Raw genomic sequence first — 17,344 nt, forward strand, 5'->3', positions numbered from 1 at the left:
TAAACAAACTGCTAGCACAACCAGCCACGGTGCGAGTAGAAACCGAGATTAGCGCGAAGGATACTGAGCACCAGGGCGACGAGCGCCAGCAGCGCCATCCCCGCTCGCAGGTGGCCGACCCGGTACTCGTCCTGGGTCATGGCCAGCCGGTAGGTCAGAGCCGACTGGAGACACACGAACAGCATGCTGGAGGGGAACGTCACTCCGGCCCCGACGTAGTGGAGCACTTTGGCAAAATCCACCTGGGAAAAAAACACAACCGCACGAAAACACTACTCAGTGGACGTTGGCGGCAGATCGAATAGAACATTCGTGTTCCCCAGAGGATGAATCCTACTGAATTTAATGGTCCCCTGAAGCCAGCGTGAGGTTTACATTTGTAGTTTTAAAGCACGATGCTCTTAATAATTGTTGGATTTATAGCCCATGACCATTCATGACAGACGTTCATGTTCCCCAGAGGTTAAACCTTAAAGTAAGTTAATTTTTTATTAGTATTGGCAGCTTCATGTTAGCATGTGGACTTCAGCATTGAGCTCACCGAGACTCTCGCTTGTTCTCGTTACACAAACCAGAGATCCATTGATTGTTTCTCTTGTTTACACAAGCTAGCTGTCGCTCCTGAGTATCGCTCTGCCACCGATGAAAGGCTTTCTTCTTTTTCTTTTACAAAACAGTTACGTCACTAAAATACTTGATAAAAGTCTGTATCCTCCAAAAACCTTCGAAAACAGAAGTTCAGCTTTCAAAATATCAGAAGCAAAATAATTCCTTTCTTTTACACCTGAGCATAATTTTCTCGTGGGAACAAAACAAAGCACGAACACGGAGAGTTCACGCCGACCTCGCACGGTCAGTCTGAGTAATCAACGTTCAAACATCCTCTGATGAACAGCAGCGCGGCAACGATCCGTAATGATGCCGATTTACAAAACGCTGACCGCATCATCTCCATCATCTCCATCAGCTCCATCAGCTCCATCATCGCCTGAAACAGACGAGCTGGTGTCAGCCTGAACCCAACATCACCTGCTGCTGTCAGCCAGTGTCACACACACACACACACACACACACACACACACACACACACACACACACACACACACACACACACACACACACACACACACACACACACACACACACACACACACACACACACACACACTGAAACTGCCGCAGCTGGTGTAACTGTGACTCATCCTGAGCATGGACATGACAGGTGTATTATGGGAGAAAAAAAAAGCACAGCTGTTTAATTACAGGTTTAATTTGTGTGGTTTATTCTACAAATAGAATCTGTGCGCTCTTCAGTTGTTGTTTTTTGTTTTTAATCAGGCTGCATCCGTTCACTTTCCATCCAAAACCACAAACTACAGCAAAGAAACCAACATTTCTGAATCACAAGAGTCGTCGGTAATCAACAAGAATATTTACACTTGAGAAAAACAAACTTTTTCCACTGAAAAATCGCATCTAGAGCGGAAACAATTAGTCAGACGATGGATGTGTGGATCCAGAGGAAACGAGCCAGCAACTATTCTTTTTATCAATCCATCATTTAAATCATTTTTTATCAACAAAACATCTCTACAGTTGATGCTTTCCTGCTTTTTTCTCTTTTTGGCTTTTCAACTTCTGTTTGGACAAAACAAGTCATCCTCACTTTTTTTTTCTTTCTTGCACTTATAAAATAAACGATCATTTTAATCAGGTTGTAGACGGATGATTTATATGACGCAGTTTTGAATAAGAGCCTAAAAACAAGCCTCAGTAAACAAGATGTTAGTGAAGGAGAACGTGATGAACCTGATGCAGAACGATGGCTGCATTCTGGAGAACCATCACACGCCTCCGTCTCCAGGATGTAAACAAGAGCGGCTGTTTATCACGTTTCTACGCTAGATCGGGACGCCATGTTTACACTCCGAGTCCAACACTGAGGTCTGTTATGTAAGGAAGGACAGGGAGGAGGGGGCCCATCAACGCAGCCAATCAGAGCGCGGAGCGGTGGGCCGCCTCTTAATTGCTGCTGGCTGAGATGGATGAAAGACTCTCGAGGGGCCCAGATGTGTCCGGACGGAGCGGCAGAAATGTGAGACTCCCTGCAGCTCTGACCTTCGGCAGCCTGCACACGTTGCAAGAATTAATTTCAAAATAAAGTCACAATCGAACAAACTAAACTAGCTGAACAAACTGATAACGTAACCAGTAGCTGTGAAATGGCCCGCTGGCACTTTAATCACAGGAGATCGGACAGTAGCGCTGCTCAATGATGTCAAATCCATCCAGTTCCCGTCCAGTCTCGGATCAGCTGGTAATGATGTCAGCATTACTTATTTCTGCTGCAGCAAAAGTGTCAAAAATCAAATGTGGCAGGTTTAAAAGTTCATTAAAAAAAATGCTGTATTCATACGATAAGACTACAAACAGCTGTTTCATTTAGATCAGCTGATAACTGATGTCTGATGGGATCGAGCCATCTTTAAAAAAAAACAAAAAAACACATGCTGCGACACGTTAAAACACTGAGAAGGCGAAGTACGGCATTTTTGAACGACAGGTGAAGCTGGTCGTGAGGATTTGTGAGGGCGTCCTGTTCCTTCATGTGTAATTGTGCACCGCATACTGAGATCATGTGTGTTGTATGTAAAAAAATCTGCAGTAAATTACAGCTGTTAAACAGACGCACTGGATAAAAACAAATATTACCCTCTGACAAAGCAGAAGTACCTGAAAATTAGTGGTGCATTTGAGGACATTTTTCTTTCCACTGATTCAGAAACCCAAATCACGAGAGTCAAAGTTTTCCTGCACCTGAAGTATGTTCCTGTATCTACTGTAAAACAAATAAATACACGCGTTCGTACACGTGCTGCAGATGAAACGGGTGACAGCCGAGTCGTTACGAGTCAGAACAGAAGGGAGATTTTCAAAATAAGAGAGGGACTTCATCACGAGATTTAAAGTAATATTTTTTATTTATTAATTTCCCTTTGGTCCCATTCGGTTTATCAAATCCGAACTCAAATGACAGCAAAACTGCCGATGTGACCAACGCTAGCTTTTGGTCGTCACGACAACGTGGGCAGCAAACCGCTACACGCACGCGAGCCGCGTCGTGGGGAGAAACGTACGTCCTTCAAAACTCAAACAGGTGACAGCCGAGTCGTTACGAGTCAGAACAGAAGGGAGATTTTCAAAATAAGAGGGGGGACTTGCATCACGGAGAGCGCGTCCTTCGTTTGAACTGGGCAGGAACACGCAGCCCAAAATAATATCTGTCGTTTTAAGATTGCTGTCGGACGGCTTCCACGCAGGAACAAAAACACAACATCAAAGATCATTTCCTTGGAAGGTCTACAAAGTGGTGAAAGACAGCAGGAGAGAGGAGGTCGATTCCTTTGCGGTGTTTGGAGACATAACAGCATCCATAACTCGGGTCGTTTTACCGGGTTTAAATAAGAATGGAGTCGTAAAAACTGGATTTATATTTGTGTTTTCCAGAGGCTGCATCAAAGGGAGCCGCCGCGGCTCCGATGGCGCTGCAGGTTGCTCACTGATAAACTTTATTTTTTATTTATGGAGATGATAGAAGAAGTTAAGAACTTCATGTGCACCGCTGATGGGGATAAGAGGAAAAGCTTTTCCTGTCGGGTGGAGCGTTCACTTTCAAAGACACCAACAGCACAATGACCGGAGGCCGATTAAACCGCGATCTCGCTGGGAAATTATGTAACTTTTATTTTGAAAGTGCAGCGTTTTTGCAGAAGGGGCAGTTTTATTTATTTTCTTATTAGAATATGATTGCGTAAGACTGATTGTGTCGCTTGGAATGTTTCGGTGCCATAAAACCAATTTTCTCTTCCTGTCGCCTTTAAAATTAATATACATGTATGACATTTTTTAAAAACTATTAAAATCAGGGCACTTGAAGTGCTCCTCAACATCTTCATTATATTTGACCAAGAGACTCAGAAACCAACCAGCAAATGTGCTGGTGCAGGACAGTAGTTTTATCAAATGACTGCAAAACTGCCGATGTGACCAACGTTAGCTTTGGTCACGGGGAGAAACGTACATCCTTCAAAATAAAAGCACAGCAGCAGAAACTCTGCAGACTTTCAAAATAAAAGTTTGATATTGTTTTTCACCACATGACTGGACATCTACTCTTAACAGTGACTCTAATAATGAAGAATGAGTGACTTTTTTTTTTTGTCATTACCTGGAAGTTTCCCACCATAATGAGCCCGGCGGCACAGATCCAGCCGGTGGAGAGGCCGGCCGTGTTCAGGACACAGTTCTGGTGCTTCTCGATCACGTGGGCGTAGCGCAGCAGGCCGATCAGCATCACTGCAGTGAAAGAAAAAAAAAAAAAAAAACGTCACGTCGGCACAAAGAGGAGCAGTTGGATCACCACGTTGTGTTTTTTCTCTGCCGTGAACTCGTCTCTTCACCACGAACTGTGTTTACAGTCTGAAGGAGATCATTTCTGTGAACCCAAGAAAAACCACACTGCTGCCCTCCAATCAGCATCTTTCTTTACTCAAAACAAACATCAACAAACGGAGGCGGGATCTCTGCTGTCTCGACACACTTTCACTGTTTTGGCTGAAGCACTTTAATTTCTCTAAATTGAGAGGAAAAACCGTCCTTCAGCCCGGTGTCTTCTTTGCCCTGCGCGTCGCCTCTCAGGCTGAAATACGCCACGACTTGATTTCTGCACGTTTCTGTGGGTTTATATTTACATTTAAACTCTCGGTTGGCAGTGTGTAACATCTCAGACAAGGAGGTAAAGTTTTTTTTAAATACATTTCATCATTAAATCTGCAATAATGGATCTTTGAGTCAGTTTTAGTCTTTCTGTCCAACTGTCCGACTCTGCATCTTCTAGTTTCTGTGCATGGAGCTCAGGGCAGCTCTGATTTCCCTCCTTTATCAATTGTCCCTGTTGAAGTTGTTTTTGTGGAGTCTTCCTTCACAAAATGATCTAAAAACGAAGATGTTTTATAGATTTGGAATTTAATGCAAATAATGGCGAGATTGCACTTCATCTCTGCTGATGTGAAGCTAGAGAAATCGGGTTTTTTTCTGCTGAGGCTGCAGATCTCCGCAACGTGAGCAGATTCCTCGCGTCTTCCCTCCCACCCGACGCTTTCCATCTGGAGCTCGTCGCACTAACAAACTGTTTTCGCCGTCCTGCCGGCCGAGTGCAGCGCGGCGCCGTTTGATGCTCGAGAGGACGCGGCGATAAGACGCCGTTGTTATTTTTTGGGGGGGGGTTGTGTGGTTTATCTGCCGCGTCTCAGCGAGGGATCGACCGTCTGATCACACAATTACCATTCTTCTAACGTGCACTCGCACCACACCTCGGACTTAAACAAACCCCCTCCCTCCCCCCCTAACAAGTATAAACTCAGTATTGTTTATATCAGCGTTTGATGTTCAGGAAACTTCCAGCGTGTGAGCTCTGAGAGCAGGAAGTTGATCGTTTCACTCATTTCATAAGTAGATACGCAAAACTAATCTCTCGGATGGGACGATATCTCGATTTCCTTTGTTCACATCGGGATCAGCTCTGATAGACAGGAGGGATATCTGAAGCCTCCAAGTTTGGCATTTTGATATTTTGGAGCCAGAAGTGACCATATATGGACATTCTGCTGATTTTTGCTCCAGAAAATTGACCTAAAAAATGATTTGATAATAGTTTGGAGCTTCGATAAAATACGACCGAACTCCACCCGACTGTCGGACGTAAATGAGAAATATGAAGACGAAACATTTCAAACCGTTTTCTGCTAATGAAAAATAACCTTTAGTCGCCTTTTAAGATGCTGAACGTCATCTGATCGTCGAGTTCGAGACAGATCCTGAGAGCTTGAAAAACCTCCCTTCAGTTAAAGTCGGCTGAGTTCCCTCCAGCGATGGATAACGAGGTGTAAAACTGCACCAACTGACAGCAGCATTAAAAAAGCTCTCCTGATGTTTTACAGTGAAATGTAAATACTTGAAGTCTGTCCTGCGTCCTGGTGAAGAGTGGCAGGCGGAGAAACGGCACTGAGCCGGTGACAGGTTAACGGACTCGTTAAAACCAGGTGTTCACCGGCGGGAGGTCACGGAGACGAGAGCCGGGAGGCGGCTTCAGTCGGGGCGGTTTATAATAACAAGACGTGTACGAGTGCAACGACGTGCTCGACATAAACTGACTTTTCTTCAGACGCTTAAAAGTTTCCTCTCGACAGTCGAACTGAATCCCGCTGAGCGTGCGCCACGGAGGGCGCCGTACTCGGGGTCAAAGTTCACTTCAGATGAACTTTAGCAGCAAAACCTGGAGGGACAGTCTTGTGCAGCCGACTCTAAGTCTCAAACACACAGCTTTTACTCTGAGCAGTTCTGAACTTGGGCTGCTGACGTGCTTGCTGTGGCCTCAGCGTGTTACCGAAGGGTTCCACCAGAGGGCGCACCAGAGAACTGAGGTTATGAATTACAACTTCTGGATTTTTGTTCAATTTTTTTGCAGGTTTCCACGTCACCTTTTTAAAATTATACTGGATTCCTGTAAACACAGCGCAGTGGAAAGAGCAGAAACCTTGACTGCACCACCGGCCTGTCAATCAAACACACGCAGCTTTTTGAGCTTAATATCTAATTGAAGACGGGATTATTTTAAGAAGGACCGCCAGAAAAACCAGTAAGGAGTGACTTCAGCTAACAACACCACGGTGGCTCGTGGGAAAAATTAATTGACTTCGTATTTGATGAGAGAAGTTGAATGGGAGTCTATGGAGCCTTTTTGGAGCCGACCCCTAGTGGCACTCGGTGGTATTGCAGCTAAAGGGAAGTCCACATTGGCCTCATTTTTCATTCCCGCTCTCAACAGATGCAGGCAGGAAATAAGAGAAGAACGTGAATTTCACAGTGAGTTACAGTATATCTCCGGCTTTGAGCCTCCATTAAAAAAAAATCTCAAAAGCTCACTACGGTAATCAGAGGACAAAAACCGACCACCGGGCAACGACCTCTTATTAAACCGCTCCAAAATAGATGCTTTACAGCAGAACAGAGGGTGAACACTCCTGGGTCGTGTTAAGGCATTAAAACAGAGTAAAATCTTTTCCCTGAGACTGAGGGCCGAGGCGGGACCCTGGCAGCCGAGGCTCGGCTGGAGTCGCTGCAGCTGAAACAACAAGCCTGAGGAGTCCAGTTCAACCAGCCAGGAGGCACGATAGATAAACACAAGGACTTCTGACTGAACTAACTCACCTATGAAGGATCCGGTGCTGCATATGAGGCTGAAGAAGCAGCTTTCAGGTGGCAGCGTTCCGCATTTACTGCAACAGAAAAAAAAGAGGGGAGTTAGTTTTCCCCCAGGCTCGGTGGGCTGAAAAGTGCAAGTTGAGTCGTGTTCTCTTCTCAGACAGTTTGAACTATGACCTCCTGTTCTCGGTCACATTGGTTCTTAGCCCTGTTTTTTTTTCTTTTTCTTTTTTTTTTCTTTTAGAACGAATTCCTTTAAAAATAGTCCCCCTCTAAAAAAAAAAGAAAAAAAAAGGCCTTAATTGTGTCCTCTAACTTCTCTGCGGTATTAAAACCAATGCCAGCGTTTCTGTTTTTTCTTGGAAACTCCCTCGCTGGGAGGTTCGAGGACAGAACGATCTTTATCTGCGAAACAAAAGCGGCATGAAAAATATTATCCAACCACATCATAACAGACTTTTTTTTTCCACAAGAGGCGGAGAGACGCGCTTGACGGCAGCCTGAACGCCTCATTCATCGCTCTTGCGTATCGTCGTCGGGGGGTATACGTGTTTACATTTCACGACTCAGTGTGGCGACATTTCAAAGAGCGCTGAAGGATCCGCTACTCTCAACAAAAAGCTCCTCTTCCTGTTGAGGTGCCCCCCACACACTCCCGTCTGAGATCCTTGAATCGGGCAAGTGTGGGCTTATCTCTCAACACTGAGCACTGCAGCTGCTCACCAAGTATCACTGCGATCTATCTGGAGCCGACTCAGCAAAAAAACAGACCGAAGTGCCGTCTGGACACCAGTTTTATAAGGATCAGTTGAACTCAATCAAATTGAGCCCTTTTCAGACGTAGAATACAAAACAGTCAGACTGCATCAAACTTTCTTTTTTACTTGATTTTTTTTATTGAACACTAACTGCAGCTTGTGCGGCGGTTTGAGCTTCTACTTGTAGGACTTAATTGATTCGTTAGGAGTTTGCAATGTTAAAACCACATTTCTGTTTAGACTTTTCTGCATCTTACTGCAGTGTTACTGCAGTTTTGTTTTTTTTACATTTATCTCACAGCTTTTAATTGAGATTTTTGGAGTGCCTCAAGGCTCCGTTCTTGGCCCTTTGTCATTCTCTACAACGGTTCAGTCAGAAAGTTCAGAGGCTGTTCCTGTTACGCACAAACGATGTGACGGAGCACCATGTCGGTATTATTGTATTCAAACGATACTCTGGAACGAATCTCCTCCCTCTGTCGTCACTGATTCAGCTGTTTTTGGTTCACGGCAGATCACAAACATGTACAGGAACAGGAGACATCATTGAACTGATATTTGAAGAGGTGCGTTCACTGACCTGATGAGGGGGATGTTGTCCAGAGTGCAGCACAGCACAGGTCCTCTCTGTAGTGGAAGCTGCTCTGCACAGGACTCATTATACAGCCTGGAAACACACACACACACACACACACAAAATTTAACATTTAATCCCCATTTCTAGTTATATTTTCACCTCAGAGGTTCTTAATGATGTCTTTTTTACACAGCCGTGACGTCACGACTGTACGCCGACCGCAGTGGAAGATTAACCCAAAAAAGTTTTTAGGTGAAAGGTCTCCGCTGCATGTGTTGTTTTTTATTACACAACTGTGAGCTGTATCAAACGTTTCATTACATAATCTGGTGGTAAAGGATTCAAACTACAAACAAGTTGTCAGGTTCATTTTTTAAATTTTGTTTATGATATTCTATTCGACTTGTAAAACACAGATTTTATTGCTTTTACTGCGTTTTTTAATTTTATTTATACAGTTTACCAACTTAAGCATAAAATAAGAATATCAGCTTTAGATGAATTGTTATCTCTAATATGAAATTCTGTACAGTAACTGTGATTCCAGTTCACTTCTGGAGTTCCTCAAGGCTCTTTCCTTGGCCCTCTAATATTCTCTTTTTTTATGTGACTTCAAGGTCAAATTTTTCCTCTTTTTTATCCTCCTTTATCCTCCTTAAACCTTTTTATAGGAATAAAACGAAGAATCCATCACCGCTTATTCAAAGAATTGGACACACAGAAACTGCAGGAGGAAATTAAATAAAAACTACTCCCCTTAAAGTATCTGCGGGAACTCTTTACACCGGCGGGTAATACAGATGTTTTACAGATGTGTGCTGAGATGTTTCAGATAACTGGAACTGTTATTAATGTATTTTGGTGTATTTGTGTGTTTTCTGAACCAGCTGTGCAGAAACTTGCAAAGCCAAACAGGTGATTTGAATCCGACGTTGAGGCCTCACATTCCTCAGAGGTCCCTGGATATCCGAGATAACCAGTTCCTCCTCTTTTTCCCATTTTCAAGCGTCCGTTTGGATTCTTCATCTCCGCTTTGAGCTTCATTTCACCGAGTCCGATAAAAAACCCGCTGAAAACGACCTCTTCCTTAATCGCTGCTAAACAAACGCTGAAGGTGAGAAAATGCTGTTTGTTTTGTCTTTCTTCCTCTTTTCAAAGCGTTCAGAGTGGACACGTGTGCTGCGACGAGTAATTATTCACAGTTTTTGAGAAACATTAACAAACTTTTAAAGTACATCCACAGAAAGCCGGCTACTTTTCAAAACTCATATTTTCTGTTTGTTTCCAAATTGAATGAATCTGAACAGAAAACCAGTAGTGATGTGATCTGTTTCTGACTGTTCACCTGGTTAACAGGTAACATCTGTAAGCTGCAATCAAGTCGCTGTTTTCTGCTTGATGAGGCGTCTCACAGCAGAAAAATATTAAACATATGTCGCCATCTTTGCTAGTTCAGAGCGGTTTGGAGCAGGAAGTGACCATATTTGGATGAGCTGGGGGGCGGAGCCAACGGTGGAGCTGACTGATTGGATTGGAAACCTGACGATACTATGTCCCGCCCACCGATAGCTGTAACCTGACTGCATCACAGGCCTGTCAATCAAACAGACACGCCCCCAAAAACAGGTCTTCTTGAATCTTCTTTTCTAATGAATGAGGGATTATTTTCAGATGGACCTCCAGAAAACTAAGAAGAAGGAGTGACTTTAGCTAACAACACCGAGAAAACTCGAAAAAAAATTGTTGACTTAACAATTTCAGGTGAAGTTGAATGGGAGTCTATGGAGGCTTTTTTGGAGCCGACCTCTAGTGGCACTCAGTGGTATTGCAGCTTAAGGCACTTCTGCATAGGCCTCATTTTTCACAGACATCAGCAGCATCACTGACAGCACGTGTTGTTTTGTGTGTGTGTGTGTGTGTGTGTGTGTGTGTGTGTGTGTGTGTGTGTGTGTGTGTGTGTGTGTGTGTGTGTGTGTGTGTGTGTGTGTGTGTGTCGTACCAGTTGTGCACCGGGCAGACGTGCTGGTTGTAGAGGGCCATCGCGTATCTGTAAAGTTACAGGAGACGAGAATCAGTTTAACAGGAAGACATGAATCGGGTTGATCAGACTGACTTTAATATTTTTGTTAAAAGTTAAATTTTTACTGAAATGTATTTGAAAGCACCGTCACATAAAGCAAGATAAATGCCCGTTCAGCGTATTTTTCTCTAACAAAAACGCTTATGAATCACTGTTTCCACAGACTGAGGCGGGGAGTCTCCGTCATACATCTGCTGGCTGTATTTTAACCTACTGTGACGCCAGAGGAGCTGCTGTTGTTGTTTTTTTTTTTTTTTTAAACATTAGATAAATCATTAGACACACACAATTAAAATGAAACACATTTTAAAATGTTCAGAGGAATCAACACAGCAGCCTGCTTCGAACTCAAATATCTCAAAAACTGCTGGAGACACTTCCTTGAAATTTTGTGCAGGTATTCGTGTTCCCCAGAGGATGAATCCTACTGACTTTAAGTTTTTCCTCTGATGAGGTTTTGTGCACGAAGATTTTACCAACTACTCGGTGGACTGAAATGACATCACTCCAGCTCAAATAAGACTCAAAATTATCCATCACTTTTGGTCAAAAACCCAAATAAACATTTGTGATTTCATCGTGGACCTGAAAACTGGAGCAGAGAAACATCAGATTTTGGGGTCAAACGTTTGGCGAACAGAAAGAAGTAGAAGGTAGAGGCCAAGTGTTCCTGAGCCCGTGCAGTGATTTCCACTACAGAATAGTAGCTGTTTTTAAAGAACCCTGTTGCCATGGCGCCACAGTTCAGGTGATTCGCAGCGAATGTTTTCCCCCTCAGACGCCTCAGAAGGTCCAAGTGGAACTCAGTGTTGACAGTCTGACTCTGGGGGACGAATTCAACGGTGACACCAACCACCGCCAACGTCAAAGAAAACCCAGCTGGTGTCTCCTGACCTGACGCGTCACCTTCTTTGGTCTCGGACAGTGAAGCTCCGCCCCCTCTTGAAACGTGAACGTCACTCAGAAACACCTCGCCCGGCTCGTGGCTTCATCGCCGGAGACTTCCTGAAGCGTTTCGAGGATCTCGGTTGAACATTCACAGAGTTTGACCCCAAAATCTGATGTTTCTCTGCTCCAGTTTCAGGTCCGCCGTGACATCACAAATGTTCACTTATCAGCGGTGACAAAAACTAAATAATTATTGTTCCGCTTCCTTACAGGCTGCTATAGATGTCCTGCCCAAGTCCTCTAAGATGTCCCCGTAGAGCCTGATGGAGGAAACACCACCTGTTGCTGCTGCTCGTAGTGTGACAGATGTTCCGCTCGCTCGTTTCCACTATAAAAGCAGCTCTTATTGTGAGCCGCTGTCGTTTGAGGAGCTGCAGATGTGTGAATGCTGCGTGCAGCCAAGTGACTGATTTTTTTTTTTCCAAACAAAGAGGATGGGGGCGGAGCCAAGAGGACCAGACCAAAGGAGGAATTCCAACAACAACTCTTCTGCACAGTCGCTGAATTAAACAGCTTCCAAAAAAGGACACGTTGACTTTGTACAGTCGACAGAGGTCATCGTGATCCCTGCTGCCAAAACGTGACCTCATCTGAGGGAGTTAAAGGGTTCTTCAGTTTGATTTGTCGTTTCTAATTTGATAAAAATCACTTCTTCTTTTTTTTAAGAGTCTTTGAGTTGTTAAATAAAAATGTTAAAACTTTTAAAATCCTCAAAACAGACAGGAGCTACTCACACGACCCAGATTCCTGTGATGGTGAAGACGGGCAGGCTGACGGGGAGGATCATCCACAGGGACATGACGACCGCCGGCCTCCGCTGCAAACACACACACACACACACACACACACACACACACACACACACACACACACACACACACACACACACACACACACACACACACACACACACACACACACACACACACACACACACACACACACACACACACAGCAGCTTCGTCACACACCTGAAGGACCACACACTCTGATCAGGCCGTCAGGTGAGAGTCATGAACACAACATCATGAAATCACAGATTTCTGATCATTCATGAATCGTTTGGGTCGTTTATGAAACAAAAAAATGCAACAACAACAACAACAAAAAAGTGGCAATTTACTGATTGTATTATTAGAAATTGAATATTTTTGAGAGTTTTTTTTTTTTTACATGTCACTTTTGTAGTTAATGAATTAACCAGCCCAGAGATTAAGCAACAGTGATTGTGTTTAACAGGAGTATTGTTCAGCACCACAGGAGGATAAGGCAGAAGAAAGAAGATCAATACACTCAGCCCGGAAACTGATCAGTCACTGAGAGTCAGGTGTGTTCATGCAAGTAGAGATTAATGCAGCAGATATGAAGACCTCTCAAAACTTATCGCGGCGATATCTCGGCATACAAACACAAACACGGTCTCCTTGACCTTAACAGAGTAAAATTGGTGTAATGCTTTTCTGAATATATTGAATTCAGTGAGATCAAAATTAAAGAAATACTTGAGAATATACGACATAATTTGAGAAGATGTCATCGGTATACTTGATACAAATATTTTTTGGGGGTTTCTTGTTCTCTTCATTCTTAAAATCTGAGTAGTTTTAGTTTTAGTAACTTATACTGCTTTAAAAAGGCAAATCATGTACTTTTTACAATAAATATTATAGCTGTAGTTACTATTTAATTTTGTTTTATTTCAGATGAAAAATGTATCTATTTACATACAATAAATATGTAATTACTATTATTTAATAGTTAAAATGAGCTCCACCTTGACCCACACCATGAATGTTATCTGTAATAACAGTCCATAAATATAATATATATAATGCCACAGTAAAAGATGGAAAAATAATTAAAAAAAACAATAAAATGGAGGAAATACCATAGCTGCCATTCTGGTCAAGCATTAGAAATGTTGTAAAAAAAAAAACCCAACACATTAAAATATATATAAAAATAACAAAACTGCTGCATTTTGCACACAAAAACCAAAATCAAACATTTGAGTGATTTTTAAATCGCGTTTAAGCATCTAACGAGTATTTTCCTGTTTTTAATACACACTAAACTATGATGATTTTTTAAATTTTATTTCACTATTAAGCGACATAAAACCTTCTTTTATGTCATTTTTGGAGCAGAGAAACAGAAACCGGCGCGTCCTTACCGCTCTTGTTTGTTCCGTGGAAAAAACAACAACAACAACCAGCAACAAAAACCTCAGTCTCTCTCTTTCATCTCAGCTCCTCCAAACTCGAAGGAAAAGTTGCAGAAAGTTTGAGTAAATCCGAGCTTCTTCCTGGTTTCATCGTCAACAGCAGCGACGCATTCACCGCATCGTGTGGATGAGAGAGACGGAGGTTGGAGATGTTCTCCGGCTCTCATTCATCACACTCCGGCTCTTCCTCCGTCTGCTGCGGGTTTGTTGTGGTCCGAAGAGCAGCTGGAGGCACAAACTTTTAACTCCTCCCAGGACTGGGTTTTTTTTTTTTTTTTTACCGCATTGGAAGGACACATTGTTTTTTTTACTTCACAGTAAAAACTGGTTTTAAAGCCCGTTTTTTTTATTTCACTGGTGTCAAGATTTTTTTTATTTCTCACCTTTTTTTAAAAAAAAAAAAAATTTTTTTTTTACATAAGCTCATTTTAAAACTGGACTCTGTGGTTTTTTTTCGTACATATAAGACAAATCAGACACTTCAGGCACTGATGCTGTTGATCATGTCTTCGTCTTGTTCCTGGAAAACAGATTTTACAACCACATTTATGATCAATTACACACCAGTCATGTGTTCACTCCAGTGTCGTCCGTGATACTGCATTTCAACTTGGTTTTTTTTCTCCTTAAAGAATTCAAAATGTTTTCCAGGAAAGCCGATGTGCTGCCTTCACGCCATCTGTTGGACTCCTGATTAGCTGACTGTGAAAGAATGAGTACAATAACAGAGTACAATAACAGAGTACAATAACAGAGTACTGCACTCACTGGCCGAAATGTATTTTTGTAATTTTATGCTACTTTATATGTTCAGTCCGAATTTGAGAGATAAAAGCAAAAATAACAATAATACAAATAATAATTAAGACTTTTTTTGCATATGTTCATATTTTGATGCAGTGATTTAGAGAGTATTTTAAGTTTCAGCTGATCGATGGTTCTTGGTTCCAAACCTTCGGTCCGGCAGGAAATGAGGCCAAACAGTCAGGTCAAAGGTCACCTGACGTAACCCCAAATTGGCGCAACGGGAACAAAATGGCAACTGAAGCGGCTTTCATGTTTCTCTACAAGGCTATCAAAAAGAGGTAAACCTGGTTCATCAGAGTCAACCACTGACAGAACGTAACGGCAGCACACCCGGTGGCAGACACGCACCTCGGGACACAGCTGGGCAGAGAGAGGGCCCAGAGCTAACGGAGGCTAACGGGAGCTAACGGAGGCTAACGGGAGCTCACGGAGGCTAACGGGAGCTAACGGAGGCTAACGGGAACTCACGGAGGCTAACGGGAGCTCACGGAGGCTAACGGGAGCTAACGGAGGCTAACGGGAACTCACGGAGGCTAACGGGAACTCACGGAGGCTAACGGGAGCTAACGGAGGCTAACGGGAACTCACGGAGGCTAACGGGAGGACGTCGGCTGCTAACAGCGCAGAGGACAACAACCAGAGGACGAAGACACTTCTAACAAGTGAGTTTAGTGTTCAGCACATTTCATCCAGACAACTACTTCAGGTACTTCACATCTCACATGAAATGACCTGCGGCCTCAGGCCGACATCAGTGTGTTTCAGAGGCTGCAGCTGCTCAGTTTTAAAGAAGGAACCAACCGAGAAACTCTGTTTTAATACTTTTAATACTTTTATCACCTTCATGACTTCATTCAAAACACCTGTACAACTTTACTGTCTGTTTATAATCACCTCAAGAAATGTAAGTGTGTGTGTGTGTGTGTGTGTGTGTGTGTGTGTGTGTGTGTGTGTGTGTGTGTGTGTGTGTGTGTGTGTGTGTGTGTGTGTGTGTGTGTGTGTGTGTGTGTGTGTGTGTGTGTGTGTGTGTGTGTTTATGTGTGTGTGTGTGTGTGTGTGTGTGTGTGTGTGTGTGTGTGTTTATGTGTGTGTGTGTGTGTGTGTGTGTGTGTGTGTGTGTTTATGTGTGTGTGTGTGTCTGTGTGTGTGTGTTTATGTGTGTGTGTTTATGTGTGTGTCTGTGTGTGTTTATGTGTGTGTGTGTGTCTGTGTGTGTGTGTGTGTGTGTGTTTATGTGTGTGTGTGTGTGTTTGTGTGTGTTTATGTGTGTGTGTGTGTGTGTGTGTGTGTGTGTGTGTGTGTGTGTGTGTGTGTGTGTGTGTTTATGTGTGTGTGTGTGTGTGTGTGTTTGTGTGTGTGTGTGTGTGTGTGTGTGTGTGTGTGTGTGTCCAATATTTTCTTACATGCATGTTATTTCTTTCGTAGACAAACATCGTGTATTCCCACAGCGATGCTTGTAAAGCAAATCCAGCTGTCAGATGATGGTGGCGGGAGAACATGTTAAAATACGTCTGAAACAGTTCAATTAGCACAAAATGGACAAATACTCCCTCTAGTAGTAAATCCTAAATGTATTACTTGAGCAACTGCATCATGCAAAAAGACAAGTGATCATCCAGATCATCCAAATAACAGTTGTGATCTGTCTCTGTAAAGAGGACTGTAAAACTTGTTTTTTTTTTAAAGAAGCACAAAGGTTTGGAATAACCAGATTTATTTTTGTGGCACCTGAAGGCACCGTCACGTGGCTATGCGCGTGCCTGTCTGTGAAGTAGTTCACGCAGCTGCTTTTCATTAGCGTGAAATAAATGGAGTCTGTGCAGGAGTTGTATTAAACTGTTCAGTCCCCAGCCGCATGTCCAACTCCTGCCACACGAGGGCGCCAAAGACTTTATCTTAGAGACTTCATCTGCTTCTCTCCCTCAACATATTAACTGGTTTTTTTAAAGCACTTTATCCTTACCCTAAAATACATCTATTCTGGGAACATAACAAAAAACAACCTTCCTACTGAAAACATTTAACACTAAATATTTTAGGATGCTTTTAGAGAACGTTATCTGGGTACCAAAACCCATTTAAGAGAGCTTTTTAAGCATTTTCAGAACGAGCTGCAAAGTTTCACGCCACAAATGAAAGTTCTGCATTGAAAATATCACTTAAGCATCAAAAGTCAAAGAAGCCTTTTAATATCTGCTACTCTGACATAAAATAGGAGGCATAAATGTCCTGACATGTTGTTGCAGACAGTAAAATTGCTGCTGGTTTTTGGATAACATTGTCCTGCAGTTTTGTCCCTGATGCTTTCTGGGATACAGTATTTCAAAGCTTCACTCTCAGCTCCTCGTGGCGTCCGTCCTCGGTGTCCTCTCCCGTCACCTCCCACAGCTGGAAGACTAATGTGCTGAGCAGGCAGAGCTTTTGTCCTTTGTCAACCCACGACCTCCCAGCAGCTCCGTGTCTCCGGCTGCATGTGAGCTGCTCGTTATGAGACTGCAGGAGTCTGCAGGGATTTTAACTCAGACAAACTCTCACTGTTGCTCAAACCGGTTGTGACGATCGCAGACGGCGTTGTCCTCCATCATGTTATCCTTCACAGATTCTTCAGCAATAGTGTAACACTGCGAAATGGCCTCCCATTAACATATTAAAATTAATACAGGGGAAAAAAGAATGGCACAGACATA

General features: G+C 43.1%; 1 protein-coding gene across 2 annotated transcripts in view; it reads right to left on the bottom strand.

Annotated features, from left to right (window-relative positions):
* LOC138624374 (transmembrane protein 150A-like) overlaps positions 1 to 14,041 on the bottom strand; it is a 15,893-nt gene extending 1,852 nt beyond the window's left edge. For both annotated transcript variants that reach the window (XM_069704539.1, XM_069704538.1), the window contains exons 1-7: positions 13,800 to 14,041; positions 12,361 to 12,443; positions 10,598 to 10,645; positions 8,602 to 8,688; positions 7,270 to 7,337; positions 4,229 to 4,356; positions 65 to 242 (exon numbers count right to left, since the gene is read on the bottom strand). In XM_069704539.1, coding sequence (XP_069560640.1) covers positions 65 to 242; positions 4,229 to 4,356; positions 7,270 to 7,337; positions 8,602 to 8,688; positions 10,598 to 10,645; positions 12,361 to 12,425 — 574 coding nt within the window. In that variant the 5' untranslated portion in view covers positions 12,426 to 12,443; positions 13,800 to 14,041. The remainder of the gene's footprint in view (positions 1 to 64; positions 243 to 4,228; positions 4,357 to 7,269; positions 7,338 to 8,601; positions 8,689 to 10,597; positions 10,646 to 12,360; positions 12,444 to 13,799) is intronic.
* Between the last annotated feature and the right edge of the window lie 3,303 nt (positions 14,042 to 17,344).

Source organism: Brachyistius frenatus, unplaced genomic scaffold, assembly GCF_029030835.1.
Source record: "Brachyistius frenatus isolate BFR_SWC_R1_liver_20210118 unplaced genomic scaffold, ASM2903083v1 Contig_51, whole genome shotgun sequence".
Taxonomy (NCBI): domain Eukaryota; kingdom Metazoa; phylum Chordata; class Actinopteri; family Embiotocidae; genus Brachyistius; species Brachyistius frenatus.